A 16,823-nucleotide genomic window follows, 5' to 3' on the forward strand; every position below is an offset into this window, starting at 1 on the left:
ACTGCATTTTCTTATTTGCTTCCCACAGTGCCCTACAGGAGTAGGCAGAGGTTCTCCTTCACATTTGAGATGATGGTCAGATAATAACGATGGGCAACACTTATATAGTACTTTTTATGGCCAGGTAATAGTCTAAGCACTTTGAATGCTAAATACACTCACTCGTTTAATTCTCCCAGTTACCCGATGAGGTAAGTATACTGTGACTATTCCATTTTACAAACAAGGAAATCAGAGAGGTTAAATAACTCGCCCAAGGTCACACAGCTTGAAAGTGGTAGGGCCAGGATTTAAGTGAGGCATTCTCACTCCAGATCCAAAGCTCTAATTTACTGGCTCATGGTGCCTCCTGTATTGAGATACTGAGGAATGCAAACACTTGGCGAGGTTAGGTGACTTGTCCAGGGCCCCTTGTTCACTTATTCACTGATTCTGCAAATCTGTGCCGAGTGCCCAGAAATGCCAGGTGCTGTTCCAAATGCCAGGAAACAGGTACCAGGTAGCCCTGAGGCCCGGGCCACAGGGAGTGTGGGCTCTAGTGAGGTGGATGGAAGAACGGGCCGGCGGTGGCGCGAGGTCCAGGTACAGACTCAGTGCCCTTGCACCGGGAGTGACGCCGCAGGTGAACGGCCTGTGGTCAGTCCCTGTGTTCAGAGGTGCACTTTCTTCTTTCTTTTGAAGGTCGCCTGGTCGGTGCCCTGGATGCTGTGCTGGATTCCAGTGCCCGGGTGGCCCCCTTTCGAATCCTGCTTCAAGTTCCCGGGTCCCAGGTTTATTCTCCCATAGCATGTGGTGAGTTACTGAGTGGATCAGACGTTTACTGGGCCATAGCCACGGGTGAGTTTTGTTCCAGTTGGAACTTGCACACCTTTTGAGCACGCTGAGAACCTGCCTGCATGCTGGCGGTGGGAGCTTGAAGGTAACTCCTTTTAGGACCTCCTCTGCTTCTCTGATCTCTTTTCCTTTTCCTTAACCATCAAAAGCGCATAAAGGCAATAAACTTGGACCACTGAGCTGGGGCATGCCAGGCTTTCGAGTGGTGTGTGGCTCCACATTGCTGTGTGTTGTTGAGTATGAGTCGAGCCGTTTTCTTAATCTTGCGTCTGACATAACCAGCGTGTTCCTGGGTGTGTGTACCTGTTGCGATGGGGGAAATGTCTGGGGCTGTGTCTGACGTGGGGCCTTCACTGCCTCGTTCCACATGTGCACCGAGACAACCACTGGGCTGCTGGGCTCTACGGGAAGGTAGGAATTACCTTCTCAGCCTGTCTACCTGAGGTGCAGCCCCTCCTGCAGGCACCAGCCAGCTCCCCCCTCACCAGTCAGGCACCTCTGGGGCCAGCCGTCCTTACATCCTGAGAAGCCCCTTTGCCTTACAAACCGAAACAAGAGGTGTCTTTTGAATTGCACAAGTAATAAGAACTTTAAAAACAGGTAAGAGGGGAAGAAAACGAAGTCCCCTAAAACTCCTTATCCAGTGTGAATATCACTCTTCTGTCTACACATCTGCATATACGTATGGAGTGGTTTGTTTTTGTTTTGTTTTTTTCATTTTGCTTTCCCTCCTAACATTTTACTAGCTACCATAGACTTCCAACAGCACCTTGCATTCTTTCACAACATTGGATTTCTTTTTTTTTTTCCTGGAAAAAATACAGAAAAGAACAAAGAAGAAAGTTGTCACCTATATCCCACTATCCAGTACTCACTGCTGTGAAGGTCTTGGCATGTTTTTATTTTTTATTTTTCCAGTCCATTTTTTTTTTAAAATTAAGACAAACCAGTCTGTACTTTCATAAAACGATAAATACAGCACACGCTCAATATAAAGATACCAATTAACACTGAAAGGTACGAAGAGGAAATGCTCTTTGGCCCCACATCCTAGCCGCCCCACGTGACTGTCAGTCAAGTTTTCACTTGATTTCAATAAAAGGCAAGAAGCTGCAGTGAAACCGAAGAAACTTCAAATAAATGTGTCTTTAAACACAAGAGGGCTTGTTTTCTAAAAGGTTCACTTAAGTTTAAGGAAGAGATTTTTGAAAGCATTACAAGGTTAGAAATATGGCTTTTTAAAACAATGTTTCAGCTCTGACATTGTTCATTGATTCTGACCCTGAAGGACAAAGGAGGCCAGCATTCTTATTCTTCCCCTGCTTCTCTAATCTCTCATTTTAAAAAAGTTTCATTGTTAATTTTACATTGTAATTCCTGTTCTGTTCTGTAACCATGCTTTCCATCATTGTTTGGCGTAGTTCTCTATTTAAATTAATTTAATGCTTCTACTCAGGCATGGCTTTCCCAATGTAAATTTATTTTTATTTTTTTGGCTCATGTCTTAGTTGGCTAGATTCCTGTTTTCTTCCCCCAGTAATGACTTCATTTGCAAATGTGTATCCCTTGCTTTTGGATTTGAATGACACCTTGGCTGTGTGTGATAGTCTGTGACCGTTCTCTAGAGCTTGAGGGCTGTCGCTCTGGGGTGTTTCAGTATTTAACGTGGTAGTGGGAGAAATCTCAGGCTGGTCTGACCCCCTCCTCCCCCAACTTTTGGGTGATGTACTTTTTGGGCATATAACTGTCTTTATTGTTGAAGTTTAGTAACATAGCTCCAATTTGTTACTGCCTTGAGCACATTGTGTTAAATTTTTCTGGAACTTGATGTGCTCTTTCAATATGCAGATTGATTGATCATTTCAGGAAATTTTCTTATATCACTCTGTATACATATTATATATTTTTAAAGTGCATTTATGTTCCATTGATTGGATTGTCCACGTCAAGGACACTTCATGTTGAGCAGCTGTGGTCTTCTTTTCATTTTTGTCTGATTTTCTCTTTTTCAACTTGTACTCTCCATGCTGTTCATAAACCTTTCCTCTAAGTTAATAATTCCATTTTCGGCAGTGTATCCCACACTTGGCTGCTTTGAACTTATTTACCCATTTTGTTGTCCTGTTGTTTTGATACTCCGGCATTTCCCAAGGTCTCTAATCTCCCCTCTCACCTGCATTATTTCACCATCTCATCTCTGAGCTCTGGTTTTATTCATATTTTTGTTATATTGTTTGGGAGCATGAAGCATCTGTGAGAATTCCCTTTGCTTCCCCAAGTGTTGGTTTTCTTCTAGGACAGAATTTCTGTCTGTTGAACACCTCCCTGGATGTTTGTTTTTCTTCTGTTGCTGTCCCGTGTTTTGTTGGGGGTTGCGTGTTCCTCCTCACCCTTCTCGTGCTTGGACACTGTCACCCCAGCCCAGCACTGTGTTATTTGCACTAACATAGTGAGTGTGACTTTTTAACTTGTGTTTTGGGGACAGAGCAAGAGAGGACTGGTGGGCTGGACGTGGGATGTGAGGGGGCAGGACCCTGTCCTGTTTCCTGTTTATCCCATTTCTCCACTTTCACTCCGCCCAGGCCAAAGACTTGGTCTCGCTGGGGATTTGAGGCTTTTGATGGGGCTATGTGGATTTTTGTCTCCTTGCTAGACTGGCTTCTGGGGTGTCCGCAGGGTGGGCACTGTGCTCAGTTCCTGAATCTTTGTAGCCCAGGATGCTGACAGTAGCCAATCAGGGCTCCTGGAATACCTTGGAGCCACAGGGAACAGTGTTGTTAATAGCGACACGGCATTCAACCTTATAGCTCTACCTAATGTACTCATCCAGTCCTTTATTCAATGCGTAATTGTTTCTGATTTTTAAAGTATTTAAAAAAACTTAAATATCTGTGCACTTAACTACTCCAGTTCACTCGCAGTCCCCACAGTCTGTTTGAAAGGTTTGATGCCTGCCACGTACCAGACACGTGCTTGGTGTCGGGATTGGTCAGAGAGTGTGAAGCGGAAGTGTCCTCCTATCTGGCTTTCACCAGTGAGTGGCCCTGGGGAATACAGATAGCAGTCTGGAAATGGCAGATACAGGTGGAACAAGGATCAGCAAAGCGAGACAGGTCAGGACCCTTGAAGAGCCCGTACTAAAGAATGGCTCCATCAAAGGGATACATGTTCAGAATGCCCTAGGTATGTTCTCTCCAAATTGCCTGCCATAACGGCTGTAGCCACTTACACTGGCTCCTCACACCCCAGCAGTGTGGTCACCCTGAGCAGGTTTAACTCCTAAACCTTGCTTTCTGTTGAGCCGAGATCTGCTTCCTCTGGTTTCCATTTAGCTAGATATTTGCCTTGGACCTGACCCGTGGCAGGTCTGTAGATGCTCCACTTTCTTCTGTCATCTTGGCTACAGAAGGCCCCCTGATGAAGCAGCTGTACTTCCCAGGGCAGCTTGTCTTAGGTTAGGAAAGGGAGAATGGTGAGGGCGTTCGGTGAGGGGCTTGTGGGATTGACCTAAGTGCTTAGGCCTCTTCTGGGAGGTTACTTGGGCATCTTGCACCATGTGATTGCCTCACCATATATAATATTTTATTGTGTCTTGAGCATTGAGAGAGGATTCATTCCCGGGGTTTTGAGCCTCAGATAAAGCACAAGCAAGAACGGTAGGAAAGGCCTGGGTGGCACCAGGACGTGGGGTAAGAACAGGAAGAGTGGCCTGCAAGAATGATTTATATCTTCATTGAATTTTGGCAACTCACACAGCAATATGGGAAGACATAGGACAGCCTTGAGGAGACTTCTTTTTTTTTCTGTTTCTTTTAAAGCAGAAGAGGAAGAGATGGGTAGATAATTTTATGGGTGAACAATATTATTATTTGGCAGCAGAGATCTGTCGATGACTGGTTGGAAGGAAATAAGAGAAGTTGCTGTTATGATTATTTTTTAACTTATATGGACCAAGGACTCCCAAGGCTTTATAAACACAGCTTCAGTGGATGCCATATATTGTTGAGTGGCTATGAGTTGTTTAAAAGGAGGTGGACAGAGGAGAGTGCCCTATCATTCCGGTCAGAGCCCAGATGTCCCCCCCCACCACACACATACATACCCTGAGGCCTCCCTGACACCCAGCCAACTGCTTCCTGTGTTCCAGCACTCGATACTGTCATTTTTATTCTTTTTTTTTGCTTGCTACCCTATTAAAAATACATTTTCTCAGAGTCATGTTCAGCCCTGACCCTGCAGTGCCCAGGACAGAGCCTGGCGTTTGGTGAAGAGCAGGTGGGCAAATCAGTGGTGAGGTGTGGGAGACAAGGTAGTGGGCTTGGCCGTAAAGACTCCTTCCTGTATGTAAGGAGGGGAGGCAGTACCTGGAACCACACAGGACACTTCTTGGGCCCCTTCTGAGAAGCCCGGGCAGGACATCCCAGGGCGGGCCAGGGCCTGGATCTGGAGCTGTGTAATAAGCCCCCAGGACCATTGAGCTGTAGAGAAACTTGCAAAACAGGGATCTTTTTTTTTTCTTTTAAAAAATATTTTTATTGTGGTAAATATACGTAACCTAAAACTTACCATCTTGACCATTTTTAAGTGTACAGTCCAGTGGCATTAAGTACACTCACATGCTTAGCATCACCACTATCCATCTCCAAAACTTTTTTATCTTCCCAAACTGAAACTCCATACCCATTAAACACTAACTTCCCGTTCCTCCTTCCCCCCAGCCCCTGGCAACCATCACTCTACTTCCTTTCTCTACGAATTGAATTACTTTAGGAATACCATGTAAGTGGAATCACATAATCTTTGTTCTTTTGTGGCTGCCTTGTTTCCCTCAGCATAATGTCCTCAAGGTCCATCCATGTCGTAGCAGGGGTCAGAGCTTCATTCCGTGTAGGGCTGGGGAATAATCCATGGCATGTCTGCTTTCTTTTTGAAATCTAATCTGTAATGACTGGTGCACGAGTAGATAGTGAGAACACGGCATGAGGAACCAGGAGAGTGGAAGCCCAGGAGCCAGTTTCTAGTCAGGGTCAGAAGAGGAGGGGAGAAAGCAGGTAGACATTGGAGGGAGGGGCTCCAGCCTGCGGGTTGGTTGGCTTGTCACTTTTCACTGAATTGAGGCCTGAACTGTAAAGAGCTCTTTGGGGGCCCTGGAAGAATGAGGAGACTGTCCCTGTTTCTGCGTCTGATGGTCTCCGCCTGTGCTTTGTCCTCCAGCTGTGAAGTCCAGGCCACACCAGGCTGTGAGTTATTGACCCATCACTTCCTGTTCCTGTTGGTAGGTGGCTCTTTGTGCTACTGCTGTGTTGACACACATTTTATCTTTGCCATGGCCCTGGGCATTGAGTTCGCTGTTGTCTTTGCCTGGTTTTTAGGAAGGAGAAAATCCCAGGCGAGATTCTGGCTTATCTGCTGCCCACATCGGTCCAGGAATTGAGCTGATTATGCAATAATTTGACCTTTAAAGGTCGATTAATGCAAATATGGAATAGATTGTCCTTTCCTGTTACTCAGAAAGGATTTGATTGCTATGCTTGTAGGTAACCAGGGTGGTTTCCTGCCAGGACCAGGGCCAAGGTTGCAGAAGCTGTATGAGAAACTCATCAAACCTTGGTATGGATTACCTTTTAATAGCGTTCATAGTGTCTTTACAGCACTGAGTTGGCACTCCAGAGTGCCGAGTGGCTTTGTGATTCTGTTTTTGGCAGCCTAAGTGCCAAGTCTTCACGTTCCTAGCAGGGTCTGTCCCATGGTCCTGAGTGAAATGAGGGAGAGCAGGGAAACAGGAGAAAAAAAAGGGACAAGCCAAGTAGTAGCGGGTGTGAATGATGACACCGTGATACCATCTTATAGCAGCAGAAGGCAGAGAGTTCAAGGCGACTAGGGGGAGACACCCCCCTGGCTGGGCAGATGCATATCTGTATCTTGGGAGGGGGTATGTATGTAGTTTGAAAAAACTTGGCTAATATTTTAGATTTAGAAAAATGGAAAACATGATTTTGAAATTGACAGGGGTCATTAAAGGAAGCGCTGATATTTTTGCTAATCAAAACGTGTGTTATGTGGTAAGAAATTAGGAGTCACAGGAGTTACGCTTTCCAGTTTAAAGAACCTCTCAGCAGCGTATGAGGAGGTATAACTGTTGGCTTTGCAGATGGAAGAAGCAAGGCGCAGGTTGCTTAGTGACTTGCCAGGGCCACATCTTGCATCAGGGGTGCCTCCCTGGTGGCCCAGCTGCACGTATTTACGGAATGTTCTCTCCGAGTGTTCTTTCTGATGTGCAGTCACCTCTTATCTTTGCCTTTGACCGTGGCTGGGGCTTTAGCTTCTTGTATTCCATGTCACTGTTTGCTTTGTCTTTGGAGAGCGAATTCTGTGATGGGAGGAAATGTTCCAGCACGGATCAGATTAATGTCTTGGTGAACTTCGTGCCAGGACAGCGAAGGAAGTGCCAGTCAGATCTTTTTCAAGAACAGAACTCACTGTGCACTTCAAGGAAAGTCTTTGAGGCAGGAGGAAATTCAGATCCTTTCCTGGGTGCACACTCTGAGGCCACTCACTGTTGAGGTCTCACACTTGTTTCTGGTTGCTTGGGATTTCCTTAGAACAACACTGGCTAGCATTTTCCACATGTGCTTTATACTTGGAAAGCGGCTGAGGGGTGCATGGCTAATGTTTCTTTTCTACTAGGAAGCTTCTGTCCCAGGCTCTTACTGTTTTCAATAAAGTAATTTTGCTTATGCTTAAATAATTAAGCTTACTGAAGATGATCTTCCATGAGGGGTATTACTTACAGTTATTTAAAAAGCAGGCAAATCCTGAGTCTAATTTTTAGACTTAGGAGATTTGGAGGTCAAAAGTCCTATTAAAAAAAAAAACAAAAAACCAGGGCGGCCACTTAGCTCAGTTGGTTAGGGCGCAGTGCTCATAACTCCAAGGTTGCCAGTTTAATCCCCTCATGGGCCACCTAGTTGCACCCTCCACAACTAGATTGAAACAACTATTTGACTTGGAGCTGATGGGTCCTAGAAAAACACACTGTTCCCCAATTAAAAAAAAAAAAAGCCAAAAAAACTGTTTTTAAACCAGAGGTATACTTGTAGACCCCACATAAAATTTCTCCTCACCTAAATCCTGATTTGTTTTTATTTGACATACTTCAAAATAAATATAACCTATACAAGAACTTTAAAAAAATTTTAAGCCCAAATCAAACTTTACTGTAGTATGTATGTTATAGGTCGCCTAACTTCTTCATGGAGCGCGACTTGTTTGACGAAGGAAACCATCTGGAGGGGGTCTGAGCAAATATCTAGTTTCGTCCCTTTCATTTTAGTAGATGAGAGATGGACTGAGGCATATGGGCTTCAAAATAAGATGACTTTGGTAAATGACCTTTTTATTAAAAGATTATTAATAAAAGATTTTATTAAAAGATTGCTTAACGATAAAAAAAAAAAAGGCAGAGTGTGAGACAATCATTCTGACTCACTGTGGTGTCTGGAGTGCGCCCTCTCCTGCAGGTTTTGCTGGCCTGGGTGTGTCAGGCTGGCTTCCAGACATCCCAGAAGGCTCACTTCAGGCTGACTGTTTCTCTGGTTTTTCTGACATACGCTAGTACCGTCTATATCTGCGTTGCCTGGGCCTGGGAGTGATCCTGATTTAAAAATTAAGGCAATTCAGGGAGTGTGAAATTCTCTGCCCATTTTCTTGCCATGCTTTCACTTCTGATTTTACAGAATATTCCTCATAGGTGGAGGTCAGTGATCCCAGTTTATTCCTTTTTTGTTTACAAGGGGTTTTAAATTCTTCCCCCCGCCCCGAGCCGTTGTTCTCAGTCTAGTTGTGGAGAACGTCGCTTCACTGGCCAATGTTAGTATTGTGATCATTGCGCTCTTCCCGGGTGAGGCAGTCGGTCACTGGCCATTGGAAGGCCGCTCACGGCAGCTCTCACCGGCTGCCGGCCGCTCATGCTTGTCACCAGCCGCGGCTAATGGCAGCACGCCGGCGAGTCACAGCAGCCTAGCTCCAGGTTGAGCTGTTGTTCACAATCTTAGCTGTAGCTCCCAAGCTCACTGGCGCAGCTTACTGGACCATGTGGGAATCAAACCGGCAGCCCTGTTGTTCAGAGCTCGCGCTCTTACCAAATGAACTATCCGGCCGCCCTAAATTCTTTTATGAATATTTTCAAAAATACCCCAAAGTAATGAGGGCAGTACAATGAAATCCTCCAGGCACATTACACAAGTGCATTAGGACTTTTTACCCAGGGTGCATTAGGACCATTACCCAGGGTGCATTAGGATCAGGTTTTGCCCACCTTACTTTTTATCTGAACCTTTTTTTCCTCTTAATATATTTTAAAGCAAGTCCTAGAAATTATATTTTATCCTTACATAGTTTAGTAAATATCTCTGGATATATGGTCATTCTTACATCACTACAATGACGTCGTTAAACTAGTAAGAGTTAACTGGCATTCTTCGGGACCACTAGCACTCACAGCACACTTAAGCTTCCTGCTTGCTTCGGGAATCCTTCATATGCCTGATTGATACTCTAATCCATATCAACAAGAACCACACACTCATTCGATTGTCGTGTCTCTCCTGTCTCTTTTAGTTAAAAAAGCTTCCACCCCCTTTCCTTCTATCCTGCTTTATTCCCCCAATCATTGACTTGGTGAAGGAATTGGGCCAGTTTTTATGTAGAATGTCTGCATGCTATGCTCATCGGTTTCCTTCCTCAAGGCATCACTTAACTCGCTTCTCAATCCTTCATATTTCCTGAAAACTCGAAGGAACTTACAAAGACTCCATTAAATTCAGGTTCAACTTTTAAAAAAGAAGAACACTTAATAGGTGGTTCTACATCTTTTTTGCTGCATCCTCTCAGGAGGCACGTACTTACTCTTAGTGATGCTTATGCCAGGGCAAGAGTTCAGGATGGCTTCCATTGCCTCCTTCCCCATCGACCTTTCATCTAATAGTTTTACCCATTATGATCAGTGCCCACATTCATTTTTTCTCTACATATCACAAAATGGTGATTTTTCTAATTCGATCAGTCCTTTCATGAACATTGTCCCCTTGAACTCAACTAGGGCTATTTGGTCACCCTGAGACACGGTACATTCAGAAAAGGTAGGCAAAGAATGCTCACTTTTGCCAGTTAATGGCCTTTTATTAGTGTAAGGAGTTGATACCCTGGTTATCTGCAGTGGTGACAAGTGAATTATATATATTTTTGTTTTAGCTTTATTGTTCTCTTTTCCTTTCTTTCTCTATCCCTTTTCAGCATCATTTCAAAGTCAGTATTCCCTGCTCCCAACATTTTATTATGAAAAATTTCAAACATACAGAAAAGTTGAAGGGATTAATGAACACTATAAGCCAGGAATTTTATATATTCATTGTTTTTCAGTTAATTGTGGTCCTTTTGATACTCAGATTGTGCCATCTTCTGCTCACTGGAGCCCTTTCCCGTGGCTTCTGTGACTTTGTCTCCCGTCATCTTTGAGTGCTTCCTTGCTCTCTGGCCAACAAGATGTTAAATGCCCACATTATGCATTTCCTGCCTCCTGTCTGGAATCTGCCATTCCTCCAAGTATTCCTGGTTCCTTTTGTGGGGAATAGTGTTTCAGGACCACAGTCTGGGGTATAGGGTTGTACATTGTTACTGGATTGTCATTGCTTTTAAGGCTTTTCAAGTAAGTATGAGCTAGGATGTATGTGTTATGAAAAAGAACAATAAATTATGAATTCATATTTTCTAATTCTGTAAAATTACAGTTATAAGTTAATTTTTATTTTATATTTGTTTTTTTCTTATGCACTGAAAATCTTGGTTTCTAACAGTATTCACATAATTCTCTAGCTAGCTAGCTCTCATACACACATCCACAGGCCCCATACATATTATTTCTAAATAATACCAACATTGCTACTAACAATAAGTACTGATTTAAATTTGAGTTTTTGCAGCTCTGTTTGGCCTTAGAACATATTTAACTATGGATGTACGAAGGTTGGACAATAAGTTTGTGAACTCATTCTAGAAAATGTGCTACATACCTCATTGCTGAATATCACTACAGCCACCTTCGAAGTACTCCCCTTGGGAAACTATGCACCAATGCCAGTGCCTAGTCCACACGTCAAAGCAGTTTTGGAACTTTTTCTGGAATGGCCATCAGAGCTGTTGTTGAATAACCCTTGATATTCTGAACGTCATCTTTTCAATATTTCCTGTATCTTCGGGTAAAGAAAGAAGTCATTGGGGGCCAGATTAGGTAAGTAGGGAGGGTGTTCCAATACAGTTATTTGTTTACTGGCTAAAAACTCCCCCACAGACAGTGCCATGTGAGCTGGTGCATTGTCGTGAATTGTGGGTGCAAAGTTCAGGTTGTCTAACTTTTTCATGCAGCCTTTTCAGCACTTCCAAATAGTAAATTGGATAGCTGTTTGTCCAGTTGGTACAAATTCATAATGAGTAATCCCTTTAATACCAAAAAAGGTTAGCAACATCGTTGTGACAAGCTCATGTCAGACCTCGTAGTTGTTTTCAATGAAGGACTCCAGGACAATTTATTGTATATATGTGGGGAAACCAAAAAATTCGTGTGACTCAGTTTATTGTGCCATTTGCTTTATTGTGGTGGCCTGGAATGGAACCCACAGTATCTCTGAGGTGTCCCTATATTTTAATAACCTGATAACAGTAAAGTATATCCATTTATTTAATTTTTAAGGATTGCTTTTTTCTTTATTGATTTAATTTTTTTTTAATGTAAAGGTCTTTTATGATTCCTTAACCAAACCTGTAAAACACAATATTTATACAGAAGCCATGTTTACATCTCTGCTTCCTTTCCTCTGTCATAGAGAAACCTTTCTTTTTCTGGCTAAGCTTTCTATTGTTTTGTTTTCCAAATATTAAACACTCTCTATATTTCTCCACACTCCTATTACGCAGGTCGCATGTATTCTGTTTCATGCCTTGCCCTTTTCACTTATCTGCATATCCTGGAAGTCATTCCATATCACAGACTAGAGACTCTCTCCTCCTTTGTTTTGTCTTTCATTGTGTAGAAGTACCACCAGAGTTCATTCAACCTACTGATGGACATTGTATTATTTTCCACCTTTGCCATGGCAAATAATGCCCTAATGAATACCTGGTAGATAAATAATTTTGTACTTTTGCTGCTGAATCATTGGGATTGACAACTCAAAGTGGGATTGCTGGATCGAAGAGTGAATGAGTATGAAGCTTCAGTAGATATTATTAAATGCCCCTCCTTCCATTGGACTTGTACTATTTTAAAAAAATTCCCATCAGCAATGGATGAAAGTGCCTGCTTTCCCAGATGTGTCCTCAATTTTGTCAAACTTTCGATTTCTGTCAGACTCCTAGGTGTTTCTGCATAGTTTTAATTTTTATTCCTTTTATTATGAAAAAGTTGAACATTATCATGTTTAAGGGCTGTTTTCAGAACATCCTTGTTCTTATCCTTTACCTAGTTTTTTTATTGGGTGTTTGTTTTTTCCCCCACCATTTTCAGATACTGTCTATTAGGAATATTATCCTTCATCTGAAAGATGAAATGAAAAAAATGCTTTTCCAGTTTGTCATGTCTTTTAGTGACTTTGCTTTTGGTGTGTTTTACCACGCAAAAGTGGTGTTTTTTTTAAAATTTTTATTTTAATGTAGTGGGATTTAGAACTCATCTCTTACACTTTCTGATTTTGAGTCGTGGTTAGGAAAGGTTTCTCATTCCCAATTTACAGAGGAGTTCACTCATGTTTTCTTCACATACTTGTAAATTAATTTTTTTTCCTTTTAGTGCTTTTTAAAGCTATTGTTCCATATCTTCTGGCTTGCGTTGTTTCTGATAAGAAGTCTATTATTCTTTGTTCCTCTATAAATAATGCCCTTTTCTTTATCACTGGTTTGCACCAATTTGATTATGGTGTACATATGTGTGATTTTCTTTATGCTTTTTCTGCTTGGGGTTTGTTGAGATTCTTAGATCGTGTGTTTATAATGTTCATCATACTTGAAAAAAATTCAGCTCTTAGTTTTTCAAATATATATATATATATACATATATATATAATATATATATAATTTGTATATAATATTTTTTTCCTGTTCTCTGGCCCTCTTCCCCTTTTATTCCCCTGGGACTTCAATTACACACTTTTGGCTGCTGCTTATTCCACAGCTCACTGATGCTCTGCTCTTTCTCTTGTTTTTAATCCTTTTCCTATTTTTTTCATTTTAGATGGTTTTTATCACTATGTCTTAAAGTTCCCTCTTCTTTTTCCCCTGCAATTTCTAATTTACTTTTAATCCCATCTATTGGGTTGTAGGGAAAGTCATGACGCATTTTTGCAACGAAAAACAAAAATATGTCATGAGTTTTCCAACAACCCAATAGTATATTTCTAATTGCAGACACTGTTTTTTTATATCCCTAAATGTTTGATTTGGATCTTTTTGTATGTCTTCCATTTAGCTTCTCACTATTCTTATGCTGATCTCTACTTTTTGAACACATGGAGTGTATTTATAACCTGTTTTCTATCCTTGTCTACTGATTTCTTTTATCTGTGTCATTTCTGGTTCAGTTTCTATTGATTGGTTTTACTTTGGTTGTAGGTCAAAGTTTCCTACCACTTTGCTGTTATTTCTGCTTCTATTTCTGAGAAGTGTTTCTGATGGCACTAATACAAAGACATTTAAGTGACTATTTCAATTATAAATTAAAAACCTATTTTACTTTCAGTATGAAGGAGGTTGAGATTATCTGTTTTTCACTTGCTGCAAATACTTTTAGGGACTCATTATTTTAATTTGAAGGCAAAACAGGGCAAGGAAATTATGTAAAAAGAGAAGTGTAAAACATGCTTTCTTAAACTCTATCATGAGAAATTTATACAACAGGTAAGAATCCTGTATATTGTGATGGTGTGATGTTGACACTGAACCTTTACATGTAAAGATACTGCTTCAGACGTATAGATTAGATGTTAGAGTATCCACTCACAAAATAGATTGAATTTTTTTTTTTTTAAAGATTTTTATTGAGGAATTTGGAGATGGGAACAGCGCTGGGGAATCGGGGGAAGCGGAACAGACAAGTTGCTGTCTTTTTGCTCTTCTGTCTAGTTGTGGAGGACGTTGCTTCACTGGCCCAAGTTGGCAGCATCATTGCGCTCTTCCCTGGCGAGGCAGATCAGTCACCGGCTTCTGGATGGCCGCTCACAGTGGCTGCTGGCCGCTCACACTGGCTGCTGGCTACACATGGTAGCCCATGACAATGCACTGCAGCAGGGGCTGCAGCCTACGCTGTCGCCGGCAACTCATGGCAGCCCAGCTCCAGGTTGAGCTGTTGTTCAGCATCTTAGCTGTAGAGGGCAGTTTCACTGGCCCTCATATGTGGGATCCGAACTGGGGTCCTCTGGCATCCCAAGCCAGCTCTTAACCAACGCGCCACTCGGCTGGCTCAGATTTAATTTTTAATATCTAAAAATTAAAGACTTCGGTCCAACCCTCTCCCCTGTCATTTTTAGTTTTTACTTAGCTTCTTTGTCTCTGAGTTACTGTGTGTGTGTTGAGTGTTGAGTGGAATTTAAGGATGACACTGCTTAGACAGTTATACTTTTAATTAGCCCCTTTGTGTCTGTATGGCTTTTAGTCCACATGTTTAGACAGTAGGCGTTTAGTGTTTGGATGGTAGAGAGATATTTACTATTACAAAGGAACAGGTCTGAGCTATGCCCATGCAGTGCCCGTTGCATTGTCGGTTAGGATCTAGGTGGTTGGAGAAGTTAATTAATTCAATTGGACATTTATTATGCTGAGACAAACAGTTGTTTTTTGAAAACTGAAGTATGGATCAAGTTATTTATGGCTGTGTTTGTGCAGAAGCTGTAGGTATATAAGGCAATGAGATGCTTGTTTTATTTCCTGAAAATACCTCTAGGGAAAACTTAAGAGAATAAATATTGTATGTGCGTTTCAAATGACTCAGCTGTTGCGAGCTGCCCCCCACGCCCTCCCCCACATGCACAGCTTCCCAGGCTCCCATCTCAATTGTGTGCTACAGATAGGACCAGGCTTCCAGGGTGGCTCCTTCCTGCACCTAGAAAATGGAATAACAGTACCGTGTGCTATTTTGATAAAAATAAACAATATTTCGTGTGCGACATACCCAACAAAATGCCTGGCTCATGCTAGGCATTCAGAAAATGTCCTGTGCCTGCCACATCTGGCTGTTTTTTCTTAGAACATAGAGCTGGTTATTTATAAATCATCCATGTTGTTTGTTTTGTGGTCTTAATTGAGGTTTCTCATACTGTATTTTAGTTTTGCATAGGGATTTATAAACCTGATTTTTGGCTTCTTCTGTGGGTAACGTTTAAGATGCATTGAACTTTAATTTTCTTAGAAAATAGATAAGTCCTTTTCTGCAAGATTAGGGACCTTAATGAAACAAAGTGTAATTTTGCTAATTGGACTTTGGTTACAATCCGCAGTACTCCCATAAATTTTGGTTTTAGAAAGCTGTATTAATCTGCTTGGGCTTCTATAACAAACAGATTGAGTGGGCTTAAACAACAAATTTATTTTCTTACAGTCCTGGAGGCTGGAAGTCCAAGATCAAGGTGCTGGCAGGGTTAGTTTCTCCCGAGGGCCTCTCTCCTTGGCTTGCAGGCAGCTGGCTACTTGCTGTGTCCTCACTTGGGGCATCCCTGGTGTCTCTTCCTCTTATGAGGACACCAGTCCTGTGGCATTAGGTCCCCACCCTTATGACCCTATGAAATCTTAGCTACCTCCTGAAAGACCCTGTCTTCAAATATGGACACACTGGATATTAGGGCTTTATCATATGAACTTGGGTGGATGAACTCAGGCCATAGTAACAGCTGCCCTCTGTCTTGGAAGGCCCATAGCAAAACCTAGAATACTGCTATAGTGCTGAGTTCATTTGTGGCCTTTTTATCATTCTGCCCCTTCAATGGATGTAAAAAGGAGAAGAGAGTAAGAATTTGACATTTCCCCTTGGTATGTCTGTGACGTGGTGGCTTTCAAACTTTTTTTGACCGTGACCCACAGACAGAAATGTATTTATGTGTCTGTGCCTAACTCTGACAAATACTGCTCAAGTCAGTAGCTGCCTTTATAAAGTGGTATGGATTCTAATTTCCGTTCTTTTTTTTTTTAAAGCTGTTGTCTGATGGGCTCCTTCATGTAATTTGAAAAACATGGTTGCAGTGTAGGCTCAGAGCTTTAGGTGTAACATATGTGGAGCACCTTGGCTTCTCAGTCCTTGGAGGTCACGGATGTGCAGTTGACTTGCATTGATTTACAATGTTTTTGAAGCCCGTCATAAGACTTCCTTGCAGAGGAAATTATAGCTTGGAAAATGTCCCTGCCATTTGGCAACTTTTGTAGGAAATAGAAGACAGTGGGGTGGAAAAGTTCCATCATAGTGATTGTCTTTGCTGGGAGAGGCATATAACTGTGTCTTATATTCAGGAAGAGGGTAACAGGGTGGATTATAATGAAACCTAAGTCTGGCTCAGCAATGCATTTTGTGTGTTATTTTCTCTTTGTTTTAGAATTATCTTTCCCTATCATAAGCTCCTCCCCAGTAGGAGGAAGAATTTTTTAAAGAATAATAGTCCAGTGTTTTGATGACTGTTTCAAGTCTTTTATTTTTTTAAAGATTTAAAAAAAAATTTTTATTGGGGAATTAGGGGAAGGGGAACAGACAAGTTGTTGTCGTTTTGTTCTTTAGTCTAGTTGTGGAGGACGTTGCTTCACTGGCCCAAGTTGGCACCATCATTGCGCTCTTCCCCGGCAAGGCAGATCAGTCGCCAGCTTCTGGACGGCCACTCATGGTGGCTGCTGGCCGCTCACGCTGGCTGCTGGCTACACACGGTAGCCCATGGCAACCCACTGCAGCAGGGGCTGCAGCCTAT

General features: G+C 42.2%; 1 protein-coding gene across 1 annotated transcript in view; it reads left to right on the forward strand.

Moving 5' to 3' along the window:
- The window catches only part of TBC1D8 (TBC1 domain family member 8), a 115,937-nt gene that overhangs the window by 44,584 nt on the left and 54,530 nt on the right, over positions 1-16,823 (forward strand). Inside the window, exon 2 of the mRNA XM_019666480.1 lies at positions 682-837. Coding sequence (XP_019522025.1) covers positions 682-837 — 156 coding nt within the window. The remainder of the gene's footprint in view (positions 1-681; positions 838-16,823) is intronic.

Source organism: Hipposideros armiger, unplaced genomic scaffold (genome assembly GCF_001890085.2).
Source record: "Hipposideros armiger isolate ML-2016 unplaced genomic scaffold, ASM189008v1 scaffold_472, whole genome shotgun sequence".
Lineage (NCBI taxonomy): Eukaryota > Metazoa > Chordata > Mammalia > Chiroptera > Hipposideridae > Hipposideros > Hipposideros armiger.